At 40.9% G+C, this 25,572-nt stretch overlaps 1 protein-coding gene across 21 annotated transcripts in view; it reads left to right on the top strand.

Moving 5' to 3' along the window:
* Positions 1 to 25,572, top strand: part of PTPN5 (protein tyrosine phosphatase non-receptor type 5) — a 145,107-nt gene that overhangs the window by 79,315 nt on the left and 40,220 nt on the right. For 12 of the 21 annotated variants that reach the window (XM_075425213.1, XM_075425211.1, XM_075425220.1 and 9 more), the window contains 5 exons: positions 1,352 to 1,462; positions 7,191 to 7,403; positions 16,615 to 16,758; positions 22,740 to 22,906; positions 23,801 to 23,920. In XM_075425213.1, coding sequence (XP_075281328.1) covers positions 7,361 to 7,403; positions 16,615 to 16,758; positions 22,740 to 22,906; positions 23,801 to 23,920 — 474 coding nt within the window. In that variant the 5' untranslated portion in view covers positions 1,352 to 1,462; positions 7,191 to 7,360. Of the gene's footprint in view, positions 1 to 1,351; positions 1,463 to 2,003; positions 2,080 to 7,190; positions 7,404 to 16,614; positions 16,759 to 22,725; positions 22,907 to 23,800; positions 23,921 to 25,572 lie in introns of those variants that run through there. The other 9 variants (XM_075425228.1, XM_075425230.1, XM_075425222.1 and 6 more) reach the window with 8 other exon arrangements.

The following is a 25,572-nucleotide window of genomic DNA, read 5'->3' on the forward strand; positions in this document are numbered from 1 at the left end:
ACAGTATTTCTTATTCTTGGACCTACGTAATTCCTGCATACTATGTTTGTATTACAAGTGAAAGACACAGCGTGTATCCAGGCCTTTACTGCACGTTTCCTCCCTTGACTTAGTTGTCCCTTGTCCTGGGTAGCAGAGGATTGCATAATGCTAAGATGTGCTGTGTTGGTTGAGATTATTTTTTTTGATCAGTGCCTTACACATGACTCTGACTTGCTTTTACCTGGATGCTGTTTTGTTGTATCCTGGTGTCTTCTAAGAGTGTGACTTGCTTTTAAATATGTTTTCTTTAACATACAAATGTACGCAGTGGTCAGCTCATGTCCCAGTGAAAGAGGTGAAGTCTGGGTATCTAGATGATCTTTGATTTATTAGCCTGTTCAAAACTGGAAAGATCAGTGTCTAGTGAAATGAACTCTCTGATTTCAACAGGACCTCTGCAGGAAAGGGTACTTTCAGGCTTCAGCCCTTTATACTCTTGTTCTTCAGGAGACTTCTTGATTGGATTTGTGATGCAAGGTGGTTGGCATCAATAGAAAGAGTTGTACTGGTTTCTGTAGGCTTTGGATGAGGGTGTGGATGAGCTGGCCTGATGTTCACAATTTGAGGTGCTTTAGAAGTAGATGACAAATCGTATAAGCCTTGGAGGCTGACTACTGTATCATCTGGACAAAGAACACATCTCCAGTCCCTCCCTTAGCAGAATTTGTAGAGAAGCAAAAAGTCCTTGCAATTTGTTAGAGGTGAATTTCTTTCGACATGCCTGTGTTTGCTGTCCTTTGAGTGGCATATTGGACACACAGTGTCTGAGGCTATGATGGACTGTCTGTTTCCAAATTATGTATTCAGTTGGCCCCACTGTGTGGTATGTATGACACATTCAACAGTCCTTCACAAAGAGGTAGTAAGGGTCTCTGTCTTGTACTCGCAGACCTTTAAGCACTCTGAGATTTTAATGAAGTTGGCCATTACGATTTCAGTTAAAGGCTTTTTGCATATGGAGCAGATGGCTCCTATGGGAGCTTAGCTTATAGATCACCCCGTTTTCCTTAAATACAGAAAGACTTTATGGTACATACCCTTTGGACACCTGGAAGGCTTCAGGTAGATTCCAGTTCCTATATGCAGACAATAAGCAAAAGTGGATCAATAGCAACACAGCAGTATGCTTCATCTCCTTTCCATGCTTCCCTCAACCCCACAGATCAGTGTCGTGATAATTCCTTTATGGACGAACATCACAGCATGATGTTTTAGAATTTCTTTTCAAGAAAAATTATGTGTAAAGATCCTGAATGATTCTTGGACATCTGATAGTGTTAAAGCTTTGATTTTTTCACTTATTTTTTAGGATTCTAATGCATAAACGATGTAAATGATAAACACAGAGGACCATCTGTCCTGGAGCAGACATTGGAACTGAGCTACTATGTGATTGAAAGGACTGAATACATGTCAGATGGTGAGTAAGGCAAGGAAGATCAGATATATCAGATAATGTCACTTCAGTACAGATGAAAATCAGTCATACACTCTTTTAGAACTTGTCCTAATCTTCTTGGAGAATGAAAGGAACAAAGAACAAAAAAAAAAAAAGAAAAAAAAGAAAAAGAAAGGAAGATTTATTGCAGGTTGTAAATACTTGTTTTGCAAAGCCCCATTAGCATGGAAGGTACTTTTTGATAGATCTTTTTGTAGTGGACTATATCTTTTAATCTAGCTGTGATTCTCACATGGTGCACAGTCCGTTTTACCTCCATTACCTACTTGTTGCCTATGAAGCTCGTTTTGACCAGGATTTCGAGGAAGCCTAAAGGATTGAGCCTTTTTGTCCTAAAAGCTCCTTAGAAAGTCCTTTGAAATCGAGTCCATAGCTGTCTCAAACATGTTTTTTATTTATTTGTGGTAAGCAGGAAGTAAATTAGTTTTGTTTAATCATCAAGGAAGTGGATGTTTTCAGGTAATTCTGGACTTGGTTCTAAGCGTATTCTGTCTCTTACCAGAAAGTGTTTCCTACCTATGCAGTGAGGGCTCTTGGAGCTACTGGACTTTGCACTTTCTATCATGCATCTGGTATAGGTAAACCTTTTTTCTTTTTATTGATTTGAAAGCTGATCTGTTTACCTTCAGGTTACAACCTAAATATACCTTAATGCTGCACTGGACAAGTCTTTCATACCCTCTTGTCTTGCAGACTGTTGTAGTCTGTGGTTGGTTTTACAGTACAGAAGCCAGTTCAGCTGATGCAGGTGTGCCTTTGGAACGAACTCCACGCTGTGAAGGAGGCCCAGCTTATGGAAAGAGAATGCTGAAAGCCTTTATTAGGGAGCATTTGGAGTTCAAAAACACGTTCGGTGTGGAAACAAGCTCTACCGTGGATGGGTTCATTCCACGTGCTGTATGCTTTACTTCTGAAAAGCCCTTTATGAGCTGTGACTTATTTCTTACATAAGAATCCTGAGAAATTTCAAGTAACCTACAGATATTTCTCCTGGGTGTTCATATTCTCTTCACAGATTAGATAGAAGTGGTCAGCTTTAGGCAGCTGATAGTCAATGCTTGCCACTGATTTGATAGCAGAAAGGACGTGCTTTCCTTTCTGTAAGCTCAGAGTGTTGTGCTAGGGTTCTTTACGGGGTTTGTGTTATACAGTCTTGTCTGAGTCCTTTGAGGCCAGTGTTAAACCTAGGCCGTAAAACATGAGTATTATTTACTTTTATATTGAGGTGCTGTGTAGGTGTGCCAAAGAATTGGAAGCCTCATTATGTTAGGACATGTACAAACATGCAATAAATGGCAAACATGCACTTTTTGCCTTAAAGCACTTGCTCTTGATAGTTTAACATAAGTAAAATCGTGATGTTGTATGTTACCCGATCTTTGTAGTCATAGACTGTATTAATTTCAAAGCGAGATGTAAATGCAATTCTGCTGGTTATACAAAATAATGAATGGCTGCTTTGGGGGAAAGTGTATGAATGGTTCTGGTAGAGTAATGCCCTTTTTTTGCCTTCCTCCACATTTTATATGGGACTTCACTACTTCCCCTTTTGTTTTCTCTTAGGCTGTGACGCTGCCCTAAGTGAAGTGTTCCACTCTTTAGTCGCTTCTCCTCATCTCCATTGAATTCTGCTTGGCCAAAATGTCATGTGTTCATGCACATAGTCTGCAGGTTGTTCGTCAAAAAGATCTTTAATTCAGCAATGATACTGGCTTACTCTTTATATGTGGGCAATACAAAGGAAAGTTTTTCAAACAGTTTTGGTTTTATTGCAGAATAAGGCGTGGGTAGTTCTGCCTTGCAGAAGAGCTTAGCCTGGGAAAACCTGATGTGGGAGGGGAGAAAGAAAAGATTGACAATCATTTATCATGTGACATTGAAGTGGAATAGTTCCAACAAAGAACTTGGGGTAAAGCTTTCCAGCTGAATGTGAGCTGAAGGTCATGCGGTTGCCTTCATGTTAATATAATACTGTCAGCATGGAAGCATGGGTAACGTACCGTGGAAGAAAGTCTGTATAGGCTGCTTCTGGTAGGCACGCTTGCTGGAAAGGTATCCTGAAAAGGCCTCAGTCTGAGGTGGCTGAAGAGACTGGTTTTTGCACAGGAGGCAAAGACAATTAGAAAGTATCAATAGCAGTAATTTGAATGAAGGCTCAGGAAAAGATATATGAAATTCAAATTCATGTCTTCAAAGTTGAAAGAAGATGCTCCAATAAATGTTTGAAGTAAAAGTCATTGTCGTGGCATTGCCATAGGAGTGTAGACTGGCCCTTGTTTCAAGTTTGGCTAAGAAAATTCTGTTCAGCTGTGACAAACATACGAGTAAACTTCAATATTGCAGAAAATGCTATGTAGAATGTGGCTGAAGGTTTCCAGTGTTTTAGTGCCCAAGTTGAGCAATCAATAAAACACATACAAAGAAAATGTTGTCATTTTCATTGCAGGGTATGTGAGCTAATGAGAAACTTCTAATGCATTGCTTTGTTAGGGTAGGTTGGGGGGCAAATGTTAAACTGGTGTTCACTTTCAAATTCTGAAAACTGCCTTGGGAAACTGTTAGGATGTGTGCCAATGTGAAGGAATGGTGAAACCAGAAAATGATGGACTGGATTGAAAAACAGACAGTTTAAGTAACCAGAGGCTATTTATTTCACAGAGCTGCCTCGTGTTAGATTTTGCATGTTGTTTGCATCCAACATAGCTCATGAAGCAAAAAGTGTGCAGAGTGGAATAAAACTGAATGGTGTTCCTGGAGGCTTGAAAAGTTTTGCTGTAGCTGTGAGACATAGCCGTGAGTTGCTGTGGTGCGGGTGGAAAAAATACAGATAAAAAGAGGTCACATGAGTCTGTAGCAGAATTAACGTGCTATTTTTGAAGGAGTGTGCACTTGGGCTGACAGTTTGAAGTTGAGGTCTTTCAGTTAATTCTTCGTTAAAGCAAGTTTCCTCTGCAGTGTGTGCACAAAACTCAACACTGTAGAAAATTAAACTGATGAAAATCTCAGTTTATCTCTGAGCATCTAAGAATCAGAGAGACAAGGAAAATGAGGCAATTTGCAGTGCCAAGGTATACTGCATCTACAGGGACCCACATTTCAACATAGAGTTAAATTAAAAATCAGTCTATTCTTTTCGACAAGTATTTATTTGGTAAATTATCATGTGCCAGTTTTAGTTATACGGTCCTTACTGCTTTAGTACAGTTTCTTTCAGGATTATATAAGACAGTTTGCCTTCAGGGAATTTTACTTTAAGGTGGATACTGGCTGTCTGCAACACATGAGAGTAATTGTTTCTTGTGGGCCAGATTGTAATCTGTGTTTCATTTGATGGTGTTGCACGAATAATCCTGATGACTTCAGGGAGATTTCTTGCAAAAAGAAGAGTGAAATGAATAAGGAAGCCTTAGTCTGGCTCTGCGTGGTTTATACTGCTTCTGTTTGAGAAATAAAATAGAGCAATGTACTCTCAGTGGAAAGAATGCTTCTCTGGGAACATAGTGGAAGGATGAAGAGATTGATTTCTTAATGGTTTGACAAATACAAGTTGAGAGACTGTTCATTTTGCACTGAGCTTTCACTACATGGACATTCCATGATTTCGCTGTAGTATTTATAAACAGTAGTCAGCATTTCTAATGAATGCTTGATTCAGAAAGAGTTTGTGCTTATGAAATGTTTGTATAGTAACATGAACAGAGTTTGGCTAACCATATGCTTGCATGTGGAGTGCAGATAGAACCATGAAAAAAGCCACTCTGACTTTGGCGTGAAAAATCTCACCCATTTTCTTGTAAGGTTGTTTTTCTTCCTGTTCCATTACAAATCGTGAAGAAGTGGCATTCACAGTACACTAGGTAAAAGTGGTGCAAATGTCAGTTGCAACAAGGAGGAGAATGAAAAGTAATGTAACTGTGGTTGGAAAGTGTAGCATTTACCAATGGATTAACTATGTGAGTAATATGCATTTACTGTGTGTTACATGCTATATGGGTAACATGGGTAAATACTCATAGCAAAATTCTGTCTTTGTCAAGATCTTAAAGGAAAAGCAATGACTTGGTAATGTTTGGAAGATGTTGTTTTGTGTGGCATATCTTTGTGAAAGGCTGGACCAGTTCTTAGGTATTTTTTTTTTAGTTGTTCTTGTATTTGATCCTTTCTCAAGCTGGATGGGTGTCAAGTGAGTTGACTTGATGCTGTTCCTTCTTTGATCCTGTGCATGAAACGGTTTTCTTGCCTCATACCAAGTAAGGGGTATAACTCTGGTAAACTGGCATTTGTAACTTACAGAGACTTGAACCTGTCGATGCTGTCCGCCAGTGTATGCTTATTCCTCTGCCAGGTCGATTAGCCCAACATAGCAGTCAAAATATCAAGGCTATCTTTTTGTTTAATACCGAAGATACTACTCTCTTATTCAGGCTGTGATTTTGTGGGGCGTTTAAAGAAACTGATTATTTGTTTTCCACTGAAGTTCCTGTGGAAGTTGGAATCCTTTGGTCACCTTTCAGATATCCTGCATGAAAACACAACAGAATCCATTTGCTGGTATGTCTCTGGATCTCTGTATCAGTAAGTGACTTTCTAGGTCACCATGGAATGATTGCAATTCATCATGTCACTTTAACTAGAAAACTGTGAAGCTGGCTGATCTCTGGCAATGCTGACAGTTTGGTACTGGTGAAGTACTCATTTTCAAATTATGAACTGCTACGACGGTTTGTCTTGAACTTCAAAAGGCCTAACAGGTCACGTCAACTGGATTAGAGCATACAAGTTTCTGCAGACAGCAGTTTGTAGTGGTGTGTTGTGGTGTGTGCTGTCATCTTCAACTGAACACCCCAAGTGAAAGATACAGTCTGATCTAGCACAGTGTTTTGGTGCAAAGCTCCAGCTTGTCATTTGGGTTTCCACAGCAAGCTATTCTAACCACTATGCTGCTGCTTCTCCAGCAGCTGTGAGTGTTTTTCTGGATTTCCACAAGGATGTATGTCTGTTTTCCTCCAGGTGCATGCCACCCTGCCTCTTTCTTTCCAGATCAACACTGCATTTCCAGTTGTGGTGACAGAATGGTTTGGGGTTTTTTTTTCCGAGTTGCTAAGATGAAGCTGCCTTGTATTTGCTTGATAGTGCTGCACTGTGCTTGCAGTGAAAAAATAGCCAAATGAAGGAGAATGCACCGAAGTGTGAACTCACATATTCATATTCATTTGACCACACCAATTACTTGTTTTTGTTTCAGTCTTTAGACCTTAATACAAGAATGTCACTTGAGAAGTTTAAAGATTTGTGAAGAGTCACAAGCATATCTTCATAGGACATACTTAATTTGGTATGGGAGAGCTAGCAGAAGTAGGCAGCTGTATTTCAAAGGTGGATCACAGTTTGTTTTTAAGACAGTTTCTGGCAGTCCCTAGGAAGATTTGGATCATAAGTCCAAGGTAAAAGTACATGCTACTGTGTCTCCACTACTCTACTGGCAGCAAACTAGTATCTCTGGGCTGTCACTCTCCTCCAGGGATTATTCAGGACTGTTCTGTCAGTCTTTCTTTCACCAGTCATATTAGGACAGTCTTCCCCTCATGTGCTCTTGCCTCTGTATGTAGCTCCCACCTTTTAAGTTTGATCTTCAACAGTAGTGACTGTTGCAGAAGATATATCTGACCATGTGCTTTATCTGTTTTAGGGTGAGATCTGAGTGGCATCATCTTCCCGTCTTTTTTCCTGATTTCTGATGAAGGAAATGTGGGCGTATGGACCTGAGGAGAGCAACAGCCTAGTCCAGTTACAACCCTGCTCTGGATGGTCATAGCGAGGAAGAATCATGATCGTAGTTTGTTCCTGCTGTGCAGTTAGATGTTGCAGCCTATGCACACACACTGTGACAAAAAAACAAGTGGTACATGGTGGGATATGCGCTGAAATAGCATGGCTTGGCTTGGCGTGGCATGTCTACCTGTAAGACCGTGTTCCACCCCTGTGGGAGCTGACAAAACTGAGGTTGTAATTAGGCTCTGGCTAGTGCTGTAATACTTCCCGCATGGGACTTACTCAGGTTTTGTGCAGGTGCAAATATCACAAACATTGCTGCAGTTTAAGACCTGGAATGCTGGGTTGTCCTCAGACTGTCCAGTTTGTAGTATTTGATGTTCTCACAACTGCACCTCCATTTCCTTAATTGTGAATGACAAACAGACACAATTAAAAGAAGCAAAGGCATATGGTTGGCAGCAGTTTGAAAAGCACGCCATTCTCAGTTTCAAAAGCAACTGTGCAGTGTTGTCTCATTATCTTTCACTGTGAAATAGACTCCATATTTTTAAGCCGCTTTTGAAAATGGAGCTAAGGCCCATCTTTTGAAAAATGATTGAAGTTGTTACAGTAGAACTAGAGTCCTGTCTGGCTGGACTGGGGATTTTGAAAATTTCACCAGACCTTTTGAAAGTCTGGCCTCTTGATGCCCTAAATCATTTAGGGAGGAGGTACCTACCATCATGTTTTCCACTAGAAAAATGAAGCAAAATTAATGTCTGATTTCTGCAGCTTTGCCTTTGAAAATTTCAATGAACACCTCACAGTGGCAATTGGGAAATGACAATCACAGAAAGGTTTACCTAGATTTTTTCCTGATTCAGAGTTTAGAGCAAGGTATTCCAGAGGAGAGAGAGGGAAGAGTCTCCACCCTAACTCTGAGGTTTACTTAATCCCCAAGAGGAAGGAAGCTCTCAATGTACTGCACTTGCATATGCTGTCTTGATTTGAGCTACTGCCAGACTGTGTTTTTAGTCTCCACTTAGTCCTTCTGCCAGGCTTTCACATGCCGCCTCCTCCTGTGGGCTTCACTTCTATGGCCTTGTGTTTATTTTCCTTCTTTCATTTCTTCCCTCATCGGATATTCTCACTTTCATTATTCTCAAACATACTCACGCCTTCTTTTGACACATTGTCACCTTTATTTTATCTTCTCCTTTCTCTGCTTGTTGCTGCTAGTCCGTTGTCTAGCTTAACTTTCATCTTTCATGTTACATGATGAGAGTGGTTCTGTAGAACCTAGTTTCGTGTCATAGAACAGACATTTTAGAGGTCAAAAATACCAAAGGACCTGTTTCAGGGATGTGGAATCCCAAAAGGTTTTGCATTGGGCACATGGTTACATACCAAATTTTGTGCATGCCTCATGGTCACTGTTTGGGTTGATTAACTGGTTGATTAATGGACAAACTAATCACATAACTACATGAATTGCTGAAATAGGCTGAAAATCAGCCTGGTAAAAATGCTAGTAATTTTTGAGAACAGAACCTTGCTGATGTGTGTCTGTTTACAACGGTCTTATAAACTGTTTTTTTAGCTGAAGCAAACCAGCTTTTGGAATTCTAATGTCTGTTGTCACAGTATCTCAAATCTGTACTGCTTTTGGAAGTCAGACTTTCTAGACCTCTGCCTTACCCGATTGCAGGCTGAGGTTTCATGGTTTCCTTATGCCTGCTGGTGACGTTTCTGTCACCATGGGAAAATGCAAGAAACCTCAATTAGAGAAGTATTTCAATAAGGATAGCATAAAGAGGAGAGTGGGAGGGGAATACCATCCCCAAGAATTAGAGGTTTTAACGATGGAATGTTTTCTTCATTGTATCACAGTTCCCTCTCAGAAAAGAAGTCTTGGGAACCTGAGACTTGCTTTATCTTTGTGCATCTTCATATGTCTTTCCAACTCCTCATGATCTCTGATCTTTGTTGATCTGGATCTGCTCTGCATGTTCTCAGGGAAAAGTTCTTAAAGGGAAGAGGAGTGATTGCAAGGACTGAGAAGCTAGCAAAGCTGATGGAGAGCAGGTGTTGAGTCATGCTCAACTGTCTAAAAGCACTGAGGAGCAATCTCCCAGCCTTGCTGCCTGAGAAGAGTTGTCAAAGCAGAGGTGATCATGGCATGGTCTCACCTGGTTAGGTTTCCAGCTGCAGTGTGTTGCACTGGGAAATTTGGTTGAATGCAACCTGGGAGTTCCTCATGGCTGTTTCACCACAGAATGCACCTTCCAATTGAGGTTGGGCTATGCGGCAAAACAAGAGCTATATTCAAGCATGTTATTGAGGGAAAGAACAGGAAGGGGACTTGTCTGAGTGAAGCTTTCTTAGGAGCATTCAGACTGGAACTGAGGAGCTTCAGCTCTCAGATTTAGTGGAGAAAGGAGAGATTCTGGCACCCTGTGAGAAGAGCTTTTGAGAGGACAGGAGTTGAATAAATATTGACACGTTTGACTTTCTTGGGGTGCATTTTAGCAACATCTGTCAAGTTTCCTTTAAAAATACCCAGACAGCTATGGCTTTAACTGTGGATATTTTCCATACTTACTTCCCAGCATAAGGAACTGACATTTTAGTTTCACAAACAAATCAGCCAGCTTACTAGGTTCATCCACCTGCTCATGGAAATGGAAACCCAATAGACTGAGTTTGTTCTCATGTGCGTTGCCATCATTGCTTTCTGGTTGTCATCCATACTTTAAATAGTCTATTCTGTTCAGGTTTTGAGTTGTGCTGTATTCTATATAATTTCATCCCTGAAATTGCGCCCACTACTATGATACGTGCTAGCACTGGATTGTTAGACTGTTCTCACCATGGGATCTGAATGCCTCTTCACTGTAGTCTATTTGGCTTCTGCGTGCTGCACCCCATGCTGTGGTAGCAAGCTGCCTGGATATATTGTGGTTTTTTGCAGCTGCCAAAGAGCATGAACGCTTATCAGGTGTCCTTAATAACATGAATCTGGCATTGCTTTATTTTCAGCTGTTTAGCTAAAAGAATGTGTTATTTAAAAGAAAAAAGCAATTTCACCTGAAAGTAAATGGCCAAATGGAAGTTTATTTAGTCCTGACAATAGAGGCCATTTGCTGTTGATGATTGCCATCATGGCACGCTTTAAGTGAGAACAAACATACTACCCCCCTCCAATACACACAGGCCTTTTTTCCTAACAGATTTATTCATTAAGCATATGTTCAAAGACTACAGCTATTGCCACTTTTAAATAGAACCATTTTTTCATTGCTTTTCATAGATACAATGCCACAATGTTATGAAAAACCCATTAACATTCCAGATTTAATTAACTAACATATTCTGTTAAAACTCCTTTCTGCTCCAGGAGGTGTTTGACAACAGGCAGATAAATACTGTTGTGTTGGAGACTGACCTTCAAATGACAGTCCAAAGTTGCTGCTTTGCAAAGTCTTTAGCAGTTTGAGTGCCGTTGTCTTCCCTATATATGTGTTAAAAAGATCTGTTACTTCTGAGCCCAGGAATAGGAGGAGAGGTGGTTAGGCTGCAAGGCTGGTTCCCAACTTCCTTGCACAGGCAACATTCCTGCTGAAATAGGTAAAATTTCATCTGACCAGTTTTGCAGGCTTTCGGGAAGAGGGATTGTGCTTCTGAAAGACACTAAATGCCTTCCATTTTGTATGCCTTCTGCAAGAGACAAAGATAAATGCAGAAAGCTTTTTCAGAATAGGTAATTTTTCTTTCTGTTATGTTCATGGAGGGGGTCTCAGAATGGCCCCTTTTAGCATCCTGAGTGCTCTCTGTACTGCCACGTGCTTACTGGTAGGTTCTGAATGTCGTTTGCCAGGACACTGAAGAGCCTATGCTATTTTTCCATAGGAGAAAACACTTGTGCAACAGCTCTTAGGTGATGCTTCCCTGTTCTTTAGGTTTTTCTGCATGCTGCTGAAGTGCTGTTCTTATTGGATGCACATGGATTCAGTGATGTTAGGTCTTTTCAATTGGCAAGACCATTTCAAGATCTGTAGAGATGAAAGGATGGACTGTAATGTTATGATTATACTTCAGAAGTAGGGCTTGATATTTCCTTGATTGATCTTTTGTCCTTTGTGTCTCCGCTCAGCATATCTGAACTAGATCACTGTGCTTCTACCTGGGCCATGCATAAAACGTAGCTCTTTCTTGTCCATTCTGCTTATGATCTTCCCAGCTGAATTAATGCTATCTTTGGGAAAAAGGACCCAGAGAGTGTGTTGCCCATAGTTGTCACTGGGAGTTGAGGGGTGCAAGGAAGAAATCTCCTAGGAGAATCTGGCCCTTGTGAAGGAAGACAGAGGAGGGGTGGGTTTGAAAGCACTGTATTGGCCCTTAAAGCTAAGAATGAGATTTACAAGATTACTCAGTGCAGGTTTCACTTGTTTTATGTTGAAGTCAAGTGTACTGAAGTCCCTCAGTGTGGGAAGAGACTTGGTGTGAGGCATGTGGCATCTCCTGTTAATGCAGATAAGTGTTCTGGATAGCATAGCAGGAATATAGCTGTGTGGATGAAGTCTTGCTTCCCATTGACACATGCTGTCACCCACACATAAGGAACATACTACGGAAGGCAATTAACTACCCGTATTTCAAAATATATACCCAGCAGTGTTTCAACATAGAGGCAGAACAACGGGGCAACTCGGAGTCCATAAGGATATGTTTGGTGCCTTTGTGGTGGCCTGAATTATAAATGTTATGAAATCAGGAGCTCCTGAAAAGGAAGAAATGCTTTAATCGAGGCCTGAGAAAACAGTGTTTTTGAATACCCCAATTTGTGTTGCATAGATGAGGTGTTAAAATAACTTGGTGTCTCTTCATCCTCAGAGATGGAGATACTGTGAGACCTTTTATACCTGTAGCGATGGGAGATTTTAAGTGTACATCCTTGGCAGCTCTGCCTACCACAAATGCAGCATACCTGCTTCCATGTAACATCAGATCATATTCAAGTCTTCTCCAGAATGGTCTTGGTCTAAGTTGTCAAAAAACACTTCCGCACTGTTTGCTGGAATACAGAACAAAAATCCCTAGGCCAGCTGACACCAAACTGTCCCTGAAGCTAGAAGTAGAAATACTATGCTGATGCGGGATCCAAAATGGTGTCGCCACGGGAACTTTGCTTGCCACCTTGCAGACCTGCTGATTAATGTCAGCTTTTGCTAAGGTAACTCAGCATGAGGCTGTGGGTGGAGCCTTAGGATGCACGCGTCCATGAGAGATTTGTTTCTTTGGATTGTTTTGTGGAGTGAAGCTCCTCACTGCAGGCGAGTGTTGCAAAATTCTCCCAGAATAATTGCAAGGCTCATCAGCAGCATGTGCTTTTTTCGTCTCACCTTCTCTGGCATATATCTGTAACAACTTGTGCATATCTGCTTATCTGTCTAGACAAAACATTGCTCTATGCGTGTTTCCTCACTGGGAAGAGGATAAGAAGGCAAGCTGTTGTATTTTTTTTAGTTCAGTACTTAAGGCTGTGTATCCATGTTGATGAGCACAGTACAGGAACCCATATAGACTCGACAGAAGTAAATAAATGAACTGTTGCCTTCCTCTACATGCACTGTTCACTTTTTGTGCTGCTACGTGGTTAGCGACGGAGAAGGAGAGATTAATGAGACCGTTATACATTTTAATAGTTAAGCATGCCCCTAACATGAAGGGACTGCAGTTCTGGAGGTAGCAGAGCACTGAACTGGAAGCAATGAAATTTAATTGTGTAGGCTTTGCATTTAGGCCCATAATGGAGTAGGCTTGGGTGGGAATAGCACTAGTACAGAGATAAAATTGAGTGTGGGTATCCTGTTTCTAGATGTCTGCACCCTTATCTATACAAGTGCTTATTCTGGAGCCTAAGTTACAGTATCTGAATGATACTGTTGCTTTCTGAGGAAGCCAAGCAGTACAAGCGTAGTGTTTTTAAATGTGTTAGTGAAGCGCTTGTACCTGCGATAGTACCCTTGAGGCACGTATCAGGTTTGTGACTGAAGATGACTGTTGAGACTGGTCTTGATATAATTTACTTTGCTCAGGAAAGAGAATGTCTTTCAAATGAATGTGATAGTGGCTTTCTTAAATGTTTTTGCTGAAGGCTCCAGGGCATAAGATTTTAGTCACTTAGTAAAGCAGGCTATACCCAAATGAATGACATCAAAATGTTCACATTTGAACCTGGCAGGAAGCCAGCATATTGCCCGTGTGCTTCAAGGTGCAAACTCTCTCATTCACCAGAGCAGAAAGCAGTTTTAATACCTACAAAATACCAGGCTAGTAAGTCACTGAACAGAAATTAGAAACACACAATGATATTAGCATTAGAACTGTAGAAGTTATTTGTTTATGAGAAGAAATCTGCTTTTTTTCAGGCAATACAAGTGTGCTAACACCAATGCAGATGAGAGTAGTATGACTAGTAAATACTTTTAAGAAGTGTGTGAACCAGAATGTATTTGTTTTAATTGTCAGATTCACTCTTATATTGCAGAGGCTATTTGACTGGTTGTAAATTATTGTTGCTTTTTCTTTGATTATGCATTCGGGCACTTGTAACTATATCCTGTTAAAGGCAAAAGGCACAAAAATTATAATTTGGGTTTGGGAGGGGATGGTTAGCCTGTTTCAGAAAGAGAATTCAACCCTGTACATCTCAGTCTGCATCGTTGTTGTGCTATTGACGTTGGTCCTTGGCTACATTGTCTGTGCAAGGCTGATTCATGAGTAGTCAAAGCTGTAGCTCTTTAACTGCGGAATTACAGAGCTGCTTTGCGGGTTTCCATTTTCAGTGTTAAAAGGAGCTTGCAGGCTGGGAATAATCTGGGACAACCAGCTCCACTGAAAGTCGACTTGCAGTCTGTTTGCAAAAGCTCAAGGCACCTCCATAACTATCACCAAGTACCTGAAAAATTTCACTGAAGAATACAGCATAACAAAGAAACGTACTCTTTATAAAAACCCAATTTTTTAAATTGCATATAATAGTTAAGCGGTAAGCAAGATGGACTTTCAGTAAGGGTTTTAGTAGGAAAGGAGGAGAGCACCTTGCACAGAAAACAAAAGAAGATTTGAATAGAGCCCCGATTGAAAGATGGCAAATGCTAATTATGTGCCAGCGTGAGAGAAGTTAATATTCACTATCTATGCCCGCCGAGGGTCTGCATTCACTTTTTAAGAGCTGTGATTTGACACCATATTTAATATTGTAATTGTTTTGAAGCAAACATTGCTCTAGGGGCCCTAGATGCCATGAGAAATAGCATATAATAACCTCACATATTTTGTAGGAGGAAAGGAAAAAGGACAGTGCTTAACACATTTTGTTTAAGACCTGTAAGCATTGGTAGAGCCAGTAAGAATAAATCTCTCCGTATATTTGATTTAATAATGGGAGTACGATTTATATGTGGACAAGGGCATAATTAATCTTGCACTGGAAAATAAGAGCAACTCCCCCATTATTAGAAGAGACATAGTAGTTTCTAACAAGTATTGGAGGAGAAATGGACCCCAGCAGATGGTGCAGTAGCTATCATATACTTCCCGTATGGTTGCTTTATCTGACATTCCCTTACTGTTTCTGGTGGCTCCTAGTGGTGCGTCTTGCTGAACTGAGAGGCCTGTCTTTCTAGAGCAGAGAGCCTGGTGATCTTGTTTTCCTCTTGCTCCCATGCGAGTGAGCCTTACACCTGATGTAGAGTGGTATCAGCCAAGTGTATTGTGAGCTGCTCTGCCCTTGCAACTCTGTTTCATATGAATTATTATGGACTGGAGATCTGGCGAGATGATTAAATAAGTTACTTTCTGTTTTACTAGATGGAATAGGTGTATTAAGTAGCCAGTAGCACTGTGTAGGACTCCAGCTCTGGGATGAGTGCTGTCTTGAGCATCTGGTTTCTTCTGGGAAGGAAGAGTTTGATGGCAGCTCAGATGAAGTCTCCCAGTCTCACCCTTCAGTGAAATAAAGTCTCCAGTGGCAGGCTGCATCCCTCCCTCTTCAAGGATGACTATATAGACTGGAAGCCTGTCTTGTACTTTTGGTTATTTGGAACAAAAAAACTGTATGGAGGCAGGGAACTTCGAGAAGGTTTCGAGTTTTTCTTTCTACTTTCCCATATTTCTTTTCCCCTTCAGTTACATATTTTTTGCATTAACTATTTCTTGAGCAACACGATAATGAGCCACTCTAGGAGGTGGGGAGTGCAAGTGCATTTGTAAGTGAACAGAGTTGCACCACAAGAATTACTGAGAAGTAAGGCTGAACTTTACCTAAGAACAGACTCTTTCTCACAGGGAGAAATAGGCTTACTTTTCTACATGCTAATTCTGCTTAATAAAACAAAATCCATATTTAGTTCCTAACAAACCCTCGTTTTTTCCACTGAATGCTAACAGTAGCAGTAGGTTAGGAATTAGTCTGAAAGTTAATCACAGTTGTCCTGGTTTAGTTTTAAAGTCAGTTTCAGAAATGCTTTTTCAGATCATTGATTTAATAACTAGGAAGCTTCTGGGCGTTTTCTTTTCTCATGACCTATAAACTGTACTGTCCAGAAATTCAACTGTGGAAAAAATTACTACCTTGATAATTTAATTAAACGTGTGTTTCTATATGTACAGCCCAACCTAAGAGCAACCTGGACCTGCTATAACTATGACAAACATGTATCCCACCACCGATAGCAGTCCTTTTTCTACATAAGAATTTAATAGGTAGTAGACGTTGGCTCCTGTTATGCTTGGGTTTTATGGAAGCTGCAAGAAGACGGCTAAGATTTTTGTCTTCATCTTCTTGAATAATGAAAATTAGGGCTGGTGGACATTTCCACTGCAGCAACTCAGCTGAAGATGCCCTTAGGAACTGGGATCTATCCAGATGGTATTGGCATTTATCATTGTGGCACTTCCCTGTGGCAGCCAGTCAATTATTACACAGTACCTCCTGGACTGTTGAAAAAAATCACAGCAGCTTGAAAGCTCTTCTAAATCGCAGTAAAGGGGGAAAACCTCAAGGCCTGGTCTGAAGCCTGAAATTTGCGGAACGTATCAGCAAGTACAGAACATTAGTGACTGACTGGAAGTCAGATGAGGTTTGCAACTAGTTTGCTGGCCAGTCTCCTCTTGTAGAAGAAGAGGGGGAGGCAGCTTTTCTGGCAATCTGATATTTCTCTTCTGCATCCCTCTCTAGCAGCTTGCAGGCTTGCTTTTATACGTGACCCTGTCGTATCGTAGTAATGGTCCTGGGTGAACATGAACATTTTTTTCTGACTTCACCTCTTTTTCTCTCCTCCCACCCATCCCAGATGAAGTGGCAGGTGGACTGAGTGGGAGCAGTGTGAAAGTGAATGCAGAGAAAATGTGTGACTCAGCAATTCGGCAGGGAGCTGCTGAGTGGAAATGCAACTATTCTCCTTGCACACTCTGGCATCAGGTTCCTGTTCCTTCAGGTATGAGAACCGGCTATTTATGGATGGAGCTGTGCAGCCCGCCAGGAGGGAGAGGGCGCGGCATATTCCTTTCAGTTTCTTCTCCGAGTTTGTTAAAAATGTTGCCAGTGAAAAGGGAGAGGCATGGGACTAGGAATACCGAGACCACAGTTCGCTGCCTGGCTTGATCATGGATTTTCTGTACGACTTTCCTCCTTGCTTTCTTTTTCTCTTGATGGATCTTTCCATTTCGGTAACCGGAGTTTGGCTTAAGCAGCAGCCAGACCAACTGAGCTTGAAATGTGCAAGTGTCCAGTGCTTTTTCTGGCTAGTAGATGATGCCCATTTTCCTCTCTGAACTGTTGTTTCAAGAACTCCACAGAGAGTGCCTTTCTCAGAATGAAGGCTACTGGCTTTAAGCATGCTGGCTGCCATTCACGAACAAGCAAGTGCAAAGGAAAATTGATATTAGTGGGTTGTCTTCTGTAACACAAGGGTAAATTAAGCTTTCTCATTCAATGTTAGGGAGGGGCCATTGCAGTGCCTTTCTAAGCAGTTTTGTAATGATGCAAACGGTTGTGGTATTTTGTTATCGGTTTCTGTGGTTTTATTTCAGAAAGGGAGACTGAAGCAGATTTTTCGCTATAGATTCAGGAACAGCAGGTAGACACTTCATACCAGTGGTCATGCCTACTAAAACCTAAGTTTTAAAGCTGTAGCGTGTATCATCTTCACCAAATTTTCCAGGCTTGTATTCCAGAGTTTGGTCTTTCAGATGAACTTTTTCCCTTTTGGCTGATGTAGACATGCAAAAAAAACCCCAACCACCAACCTAAAAAACAAACAAACGAAAAACACTGCATGGGGTGGTGTTCTCTTGAATCTTCAGAGCCTGAAACAGTGTCACTTGGGAGCTCTTGAGCAGCTGCATTCCTCTTGATGGGCATATCAACCCAGCAATCAGAGTGAATTAAATACCAATATTCTTGGATACTTCCAGTGTCGTCATTTTAGCAAAAACATCCAACTTCGCTGAATAGAATCCCTGAATGTTATAAATTTCAGTTGTTCCCCATACAGCTATGAACACCTGTAGCCTGGCCCAACTAATTCTTGGAGTCCAGGGTAGATACACTTAGAGCAATCTGAAAGCTTTAGACATCATAAGCTGAATTTCATCTCAAAATAAGTAACATAGGAGACTGTCAACCTGGTTGCTGGTATGTAGACTGAGTCTTCATGAAGAGTTTTCCGTTCCTCTGTAATGTGTCAGAGATGATGGTTAACATTTGCTTGGACCTTACTTAATGGTATGTCAGGCTTATTGCTTCTTTAAGCTCTGTTACATAGAGCAGAGAATGAAGTCTGCAGTTACAGTCTGCAGTACTGAAAAGGACCACTTTATGAATCTAACTGGCTTCCAGTTAGATACCAAAGTGATTTTAGAATTGCGTTGGTGCCTTGCAGTGTTCAGCGGTAAACTTAGTGAGTTATGTGTATCTGTCCAGGTTGTTGCTAGTGTTGAAATTAAGCTGTCTGTTATCTTCTGAAGTAGTTCTCTGTGGTTTTGCATTACACAAGTTCTTGACAGCTGAAACTTGGGACTTTTTCCAGAGTGGAACTGGAAGTATTGAGACAATTACGTTGTGTATATCCCTTCTCTCTCCAGTCAGGCAGTAGTGGGTAGCTGTATGGTACATTTGGGAAGGTTTTTCTTTGCAGCTCTTGGTCTGGATACTTCTACAGACTAGGTGCTCTCCGCCAGTCAATGTTTTATTCAGCCATTTGGAAAAGGTAAATGTATCAAACTCTTGTAAAGAGAGCAGGTCAGGAATCAAGTAGAGTAAAAATAGTCAGTACCGTATCCTAGCTGGGCATCATTATGTTTGTTAAAATCTAATCTTTTGTGATTTGGAGTAGCAAATTTTTGAGTGGACTATAAGTAATCCAAGGCACTTTCTGTGTATACCAAAGACCTGAATCTTAATCTATACATTTATATGTATAAAGTCAGACAGTTCTCCATTTTTTTTAGTTCTTGACCTGGTGCCCCCATTGTCTTTTACCATTTTAGTGAAAATACCTGTTGATAACAGCTGATCTGTACAAATTCAGCAGAGCTAGAATCCTAGACTCCTAGGTCCATAAACCAGATCTCTATTTTATGCCATGAAAATAACTGAAAGTAGAAGTAGTCTATTGTCCTTCATAGAGGGCAGTCTTAAGAAGGAGAATGTGACTTCTACAATTGTACAGCTGTTGCTAGACAACACTGGAATACTGGGAATTGGGCTTCTGGGCTGTGGAGAGGCATAGATCCCCATGGTTACACAAAGCAGTTCCCTGACTTTGACGTCTGTTGTAGAAGGCATATGGTTAAGTGGCCTTCAAATCATCATGTTAGAGTCAGGGTTCTGTTTCCAACCTGAACAGAAGTGACCTTGTAAAATCTCAGACTGTTACAGATAGGAAACAAAGAAATTCTGTTTACCTGCTGCATATAGCGGGTGAATGAGCTTTGGGTCAGTTAAAAAAAAAAAAAAAAAAAAAAAAAAGCCTTCTGAAACATGAAATATTGTAACTTAGAAAAAAATAGTTGATAGCTGAGCTTGAAATCTGCATTCCCTGGCTCCTTGTTCTGGCTGTGTTCCCAAAGATGTTTTAGTTCTGCTCTGTGTGTATTTCATCTTGAGCTTTGGGGAGGGGTATCCAAGAAATGAAGTCTTTAGGATTCGGAAAAACAGTAAATAGGTTTATTAGCCATTTTTAGGGACAGAGGTGCATTGTTTAATGCAGATAAGGGAAAAGTAGGACTTAAAACGTGCTTAGTGAAAATAAGAGCAACTTTAGGAGCAATCCATAATAAACTATATGTAAATAGATATTTTTGAAGGTTTGTATCTCAGCCACAGGTGCATGTCTCTCTGCACGGATGGCAAAAATAATTTCTGACATCAAGATTCTGTCCCTGCTAAATTTCAGATTCCTGTTTCAAAACATAGAGCATAAATATCCCACAAAAATAGCAGTAAAAAAATGGTAGACATTAATAAGGGTTTTCCCCTCAGTTCTTGTCCAAATCCAGGGAGATATGAAGGAGTTTGGAAGTTTGAAAATTTTGAACTTTAACTGTTTAGTTTTAGCACATTATAGAAAATCAAAGCAAAGGTCAGCGTTGGGAGTATTTAGGCAGCCTTAACTGTGGCTGCTTAGTGTGACTGTTGCGGTGTTCTCCTGGAGAACAGAGTCCAGCTCTGTGTAGCATGGTATTAGAAGTCAGGTGTTAAGCATATGGTCAGTGTTTCTGGACACCAAGGACTGTGTCTAGGCTCTCGGTTTCTTGCGGGGACTTGTCGTGGACTGGAGCCTGGAGGACAGAGAGGTAGAATTCCCATGACCTCTTGAGCTATATTCCAGAAACTGCTTTTCTTTGAAAAGTGCTGTTTTCAAGCAGTTGTCTTGTAGCATTAAAGACATAGATGAAAGTGAAGGTAGTTTTACCACTGTGAGAAATACAAGCTGAGATTGTTGACACTCTGACTTTACCTTTTTAGTTCCATATTTTTCTGTGTTTTACTGAGCTTTATTTAATATGAAATTTTGATGGTGTTTATGCAAATTACTATACTGTAAAGTCCTTCCTGGCAAATAGTCAGTTACTTTCAGCATATACCTATGGTATGACATACATGGGTGTGTGTCTGTCTAGATGCACATTCTCTATGCTTCCTGAGAAATACCTGTGTAAAGACAACGAAAATAGCTACATATCACCAGTTATACCCAGCATACCCTGCTGAGGCTACTACCCATGATGTATTGATGAGACATTTTGAAAATAAGAAACCAGTAAGCTGAGCTCCTGGGAAGGTACCTAGTAGTGTGTTGCAGGTGGTGCTTCTTGTGTCTCTGGGTCTCCCACGTCATTACACTTTGACTTTCTTGTTGCTGTCACACAGGTGTTGAGACTGACAAAAATATCTTCCAAAAATCAGTTTTAATGATGTCAAAATAGAAAGGTCAAACTGAACTGGGATCTCATACTGCAAACGCTTCAGCAGACACAACTTACAGGTTCAGGATGTCAGTTGGGAGCTAATGCTACATTGTATGTAGATGGATCTACTCAACCAAGCTTTAATGTGTGACCGAAATTAAACAAGCAAAACCAACGAAACAGCGGGGGTAACCAAGACATGACATTTAACAAATTACAGGTCCGCTATAACATTCAGGGTTGCTATCACTACACAGCAATAAGCAAGAAAGATGACCCAAAGTGTACACACATTCACTCACAACGGGGCAACTCTCACCCAAGGGTATCTGGAAGAAATAATCGCTCACCAAAAGAGGGTGAGGGCACTCAGTCCTGGGAAATTTCCGTGGGCTATGTCTCAACCCACGGGGAGAGTCTCTGATCACAGGCTCACCGCTCCATGGAGATCCAGCTCTCTCAGGGTTTTCTGGCATGGATCCCTTTTATCACCTGGTCGGAACTGAACTGTGGTCATTTATGGTCAGAGGTCTAGAAGTTTCTCTCAGCTGAGGCAGGCCATTGGCTAGGACCCTGCCTGCCGACCGAGGGCTCCTGCCTTGCTCTTTCCACCACAATACGTGACTGGCGTGTGGTGGTTGGCACCCAGCCAGAGGTGTGTATGCGACCACTGCCATGGCAGAGCACCAGAGGTGTGAAAATAAGGGCTGTGTTGAAAAACCCTGGTCCTTATCGGGGTAAGTGCACCTGCCACAGTTGCTGGGCAGCTGTGGGAATGGAGAACCTTGTAGAGGAACCCATCAGCATTTCCCAAACACCTTGTTGTTTTGTGCAGGGATGGGTGTCCTAAGGTTTGTTTCAGTGACGGGAGGGAGAACAGTCACAGAGTGGGAATAAGCATCTCATGTTCCTGTCCACCCTCACATTTTTGTATTTTAGAAATCGGAGTGGGAATTTTTCATGAATCCTTACCGTACCAATGGCCAGACCCTTAGCAGATACACAGATCCTGTGTTTCATTTGCCTAATTAGAGCTGTGACCAGTTTATGGGTTCTTATCTGATGTAAGAGTTACTATTGTGAGACATTTGGAGAAATATCTGATGAGAGGAACATTTTGTAGAAACCTCACCTCAAAAAACCATGGAAGGGCCAACAATGTGGCTTTCCCTGGGGCACAGGTGGCTGGCTTAGGCTGAAGGCTGTGGTGGTGTACATAGCACAGCTTTGGGGCTTTCCTCACATAGGAAGATGTAAATCAGTAGTACTTACATCAAGTGGATCTAATCTTTCACTCCTTTTAGCTTGTAAATTAATTTATATCTACACAGACTGTGTTCAAAATACTGTTACTGAGGGACTAGCCCCTTCAGTGCATGTTTCTACTGAATAGCATTACGACATTATTAAATAGATCTTAAGTATGAATTCATGTAAGAAGTAGGTTATTAGGATAAAGTCTATTTTATTAGTGCCTTAGGACACTCAGCCAAAATCCAGAGCCCTTGAGCCTTATACAGACACATAACATGAAAAATTTTCTACCTCAGAAATTTATAATCAGTTTAGACAAAGCAGATAAATACGGGGAAATAGAGAAATTGAGGCAGGGAGGGACAAAATGGGTTCTCTGCTACCATGCATGTGGGAAGTGTGGAGCTAGGAAATAGCACAGATGGTTCCTTTTAAAAAGTAAAACCGAAAAGGTGCAGCAATGTAAATGAGAATTTATTAACAACAAAGCCCAGAATCTGAACCTCCGGAAAGAAAGGGAAAATAATTTATCCACCCACACTCACTTTTTTCTGACGAAGGCAGGTGAATACAGCTGCACTAATAGAGTGTGACGCTCGCAATCCCGAGCCGCATTTACTGATGCAGAACTGAGAGGTAACCATTGTCTCTAGGAAAACAGTAGCCCTTGCAGGCTCCACGGTGGCTGTGGGGTTACATGCTATTCATTCTCTGCACATGTCATTTTCACGTGAAAGTCTTTCCAATCCAGCTGTTATGGAGTCAATGGATGAAGCTGAAGGACAACAAGGACAGCTGAACAGGAAGGAGGAGTCCCTGAAAACCGCCCAGAAAACAGCACTGCTTGGTTGGGCTGCCCGGTGGAATGGATTAATGCCTGGAGACAGCATGTATCTGTTTGTCCTCTCTCAGATACTGGTAAGGCAGTTTGTCATCATTTTGAAATGCCGGGACCATTCTTTTAAGCTTTATTGGTTTGGGAGGTTTCCTCCTCATTCACTGTAGAAGTAGAAATGGACATGGCTGCAGCCGCCTCTCACAGCCTTGCTTTGCAAACAGTCCCTGCCTGTTGATGCCCCAGACTCCTACACCATTCCCTGCCCTTGTGCAAATGCCTCCTTTGCCAAATGACCAATCTCCCAACAAATCCATCTTCTTCAGCTGATAGGTATGGGAGTAGATAACAGTCTTGTTAAAAAGTGGGCTGGGAGGTGTGTCCTTTAAAGTTGTAGTGTGCCCTTCATGGTTGGGGATGAGGATATACCTCTACGTGAGGGTGTTAAATATAGCATCATTGCTTTTCTAGTTTTATGCTGACTGTGGTGTGTGCAGCAACCTTAAGTGGTTCAAATGAAATATTTCAATTTGTGTATGTTTGTGTGTATTTGTTTATAGGATACCTGTGTGAACATGGCTATGTATGAGATAGGCCTTAATAGTCTTTTAATAACATACGAAGTTCTTTGAATTATCAGTTTTCATCTAAAAGTAATAATGCTGAAAGTTCAGAAGTCAGAGGAGTCTTGCTCTTTCGATGTACAGGCTACCGTGGGCAGTCCTTTTGCTAGTGTAGATCAGAGTAAGCTTGCCTGACTTAGTGATAGGCATCTAGTTAGTGGCAGCTGAGCATTTAGCATTCAGCCTTTTTATTCTTGTTAAGCTACAGCCTAGAAAATACCTGACTTCTTAAAGCAAAAATGATGATCGACGTAAAATCAGTGAGATCTAAATTAGTTAATTATGCAGTCTTGAAATGAAAATGAATGTTTTATAATGAGATGCTCGTTATGTGTTTTCTGATTGATTACACAGCTTCTCTGCATGATGCTGTGGTACAGCACTTATGGGACCATCCCAGCAGTTCAGAATGCCTTCGACCTGCTGTCTTACTTGCTTACTCCATTTAAACACTTTCTGTCAGATCAAGGGGAGGTAAGTCCCTGTACTGCTCTCTGATTATGTAGTTGATGCCAGTAGCCTAGGGTGGTGCTTCTAATATCTCTTCTGATTAGAAGTGTAACATGCATGTACTACATATAGCGACTACTGCATTGTGTGTGTGTCCTGAAACTGTGAAAAGAGTTTTCTGAAAACAGATCCATATTTTATCTTCAAGATACAGGGCTGAATTTTTCGCTGTGACGTTAGATCAGTACAGCAGATTTATCATAATGTGCAAATGATTACAAATGAAACAAAGCAATAAAAAATCAACCCAGTAAGGTTTAGTCCACAGTAAAGGGAGAGCTGAAACTTAGTTTATTAGGATGGATAGAAGCTTAAATTCTGGAAGAATGGATCAACCCACATAAAGGCTGCAAATCACAACATAGTCACAAAATCTATGTTTATTGATTGTTTGGAGCATATCTACGTGCACTAAAACTATTTCAGATGTACTAGGTATACAGATTCAATTATACCTACAAAGCTACACCAGTAAAACTGCTTAGTTTCTCACCATGACATAGTGACGAGTATACCAGTATGATTCATCTGATAGATCACTGGGGTAATTATACCCAGAGCAGATTTGTCTAGTGTGGACAGAACCTTAATTAAATGGTGAGCAGCTACTTTCATAAATCAGGCAAAATATATTTGCTATCAGAATGTTTGGATTCATTGTACCTAATCTTTGTAGCAGAGGCTGTGCAGTACAAATAGGAAATCTGACTCGATGCGTATTGTAGCTGAAGTACAGTGGAGACTGTTTTCTGTGTTCACTTAAGGTTTGTGAGCTGCATGTCACCTGCTCTTTTGTTTATCTGAAAGAAGCACTTTTTCTTTGGCCTTTCTTAGTTGGATTTATTATGCACAAGCAGAGCTCTTCATAGAGCATTGCCTGTATCTTATTTGCAATGGGTCAACCATTAACAAGTTGTTCCTTACAGAAAATCCTTGATTTGTAGGATTTGGACTTAAAGTAAGTGTTCAGTGTGGAGGAAACTGGTTCCTTGAATGCACCACAAGAACACACCAAGTATGACTCTGTACAGATGTTCATACATATCTTTGAGGACTGTTTATTATAGCATAATTTACTGTGCAAATTTGAATTTGAAAACAGTAAAGGTGAATAAATCTTCTGACATTAAGCAAATGAAAGCTTTTAACTCTGAACTTCTCTTTAGCTGTACTAGTGGGTCAGAAGCAGAGTAAAATTCCTTGCCCACTGAAGCCTATTAGAATTGTATTTTGCGCCTACTACTGAGACTAGGCTGGAATCTAAACTACTGAAATATGACTAAGACATCAGCATGAATTTCACTGGCAGTGCTGTGAAAGAACCTGATGGTATTTTACAGAATGTGTAGAAAATGTAGAAGAGTCCCCTGTGCTGGGTTTTATGTAAGGACCCACAAACATGGGAACAGCACTAAACTTTCTTCAAAGCCCTTTTGCCACAGTCAGTGTAATTTTATACTGTGGAAGTGAAACACAGGTCCAGGCCGCAAAACTGAATCATGGATCCAGATCTCAATTTTGGCAGTGCATGAGGCTAGGAAGCAGATTTCCTTTTTGCCTTCACAGTGAAATCTGGTTTTTAGAACTTCTGAGATGCTGGGCCTTAAAGATGGTTT

Source organism: Opisthocomus hoazin, chromosome 7 (genome assembly GCF_030867145.1).
Source record: "Opisthocomus hoazin isolate bOpiHoa1 chromosome 7, bOpiHoa1.hap1, whole genome shotgun sequence".
In the NCBI taxonomy this organism is placed as follows: domain Eukaryota; kingdom Metazoa; phylum Chordata; class Aves; order Opisthocomiformes; family Opisthocomidae; genus Opisthocomus; species Opisthocomus hoazin.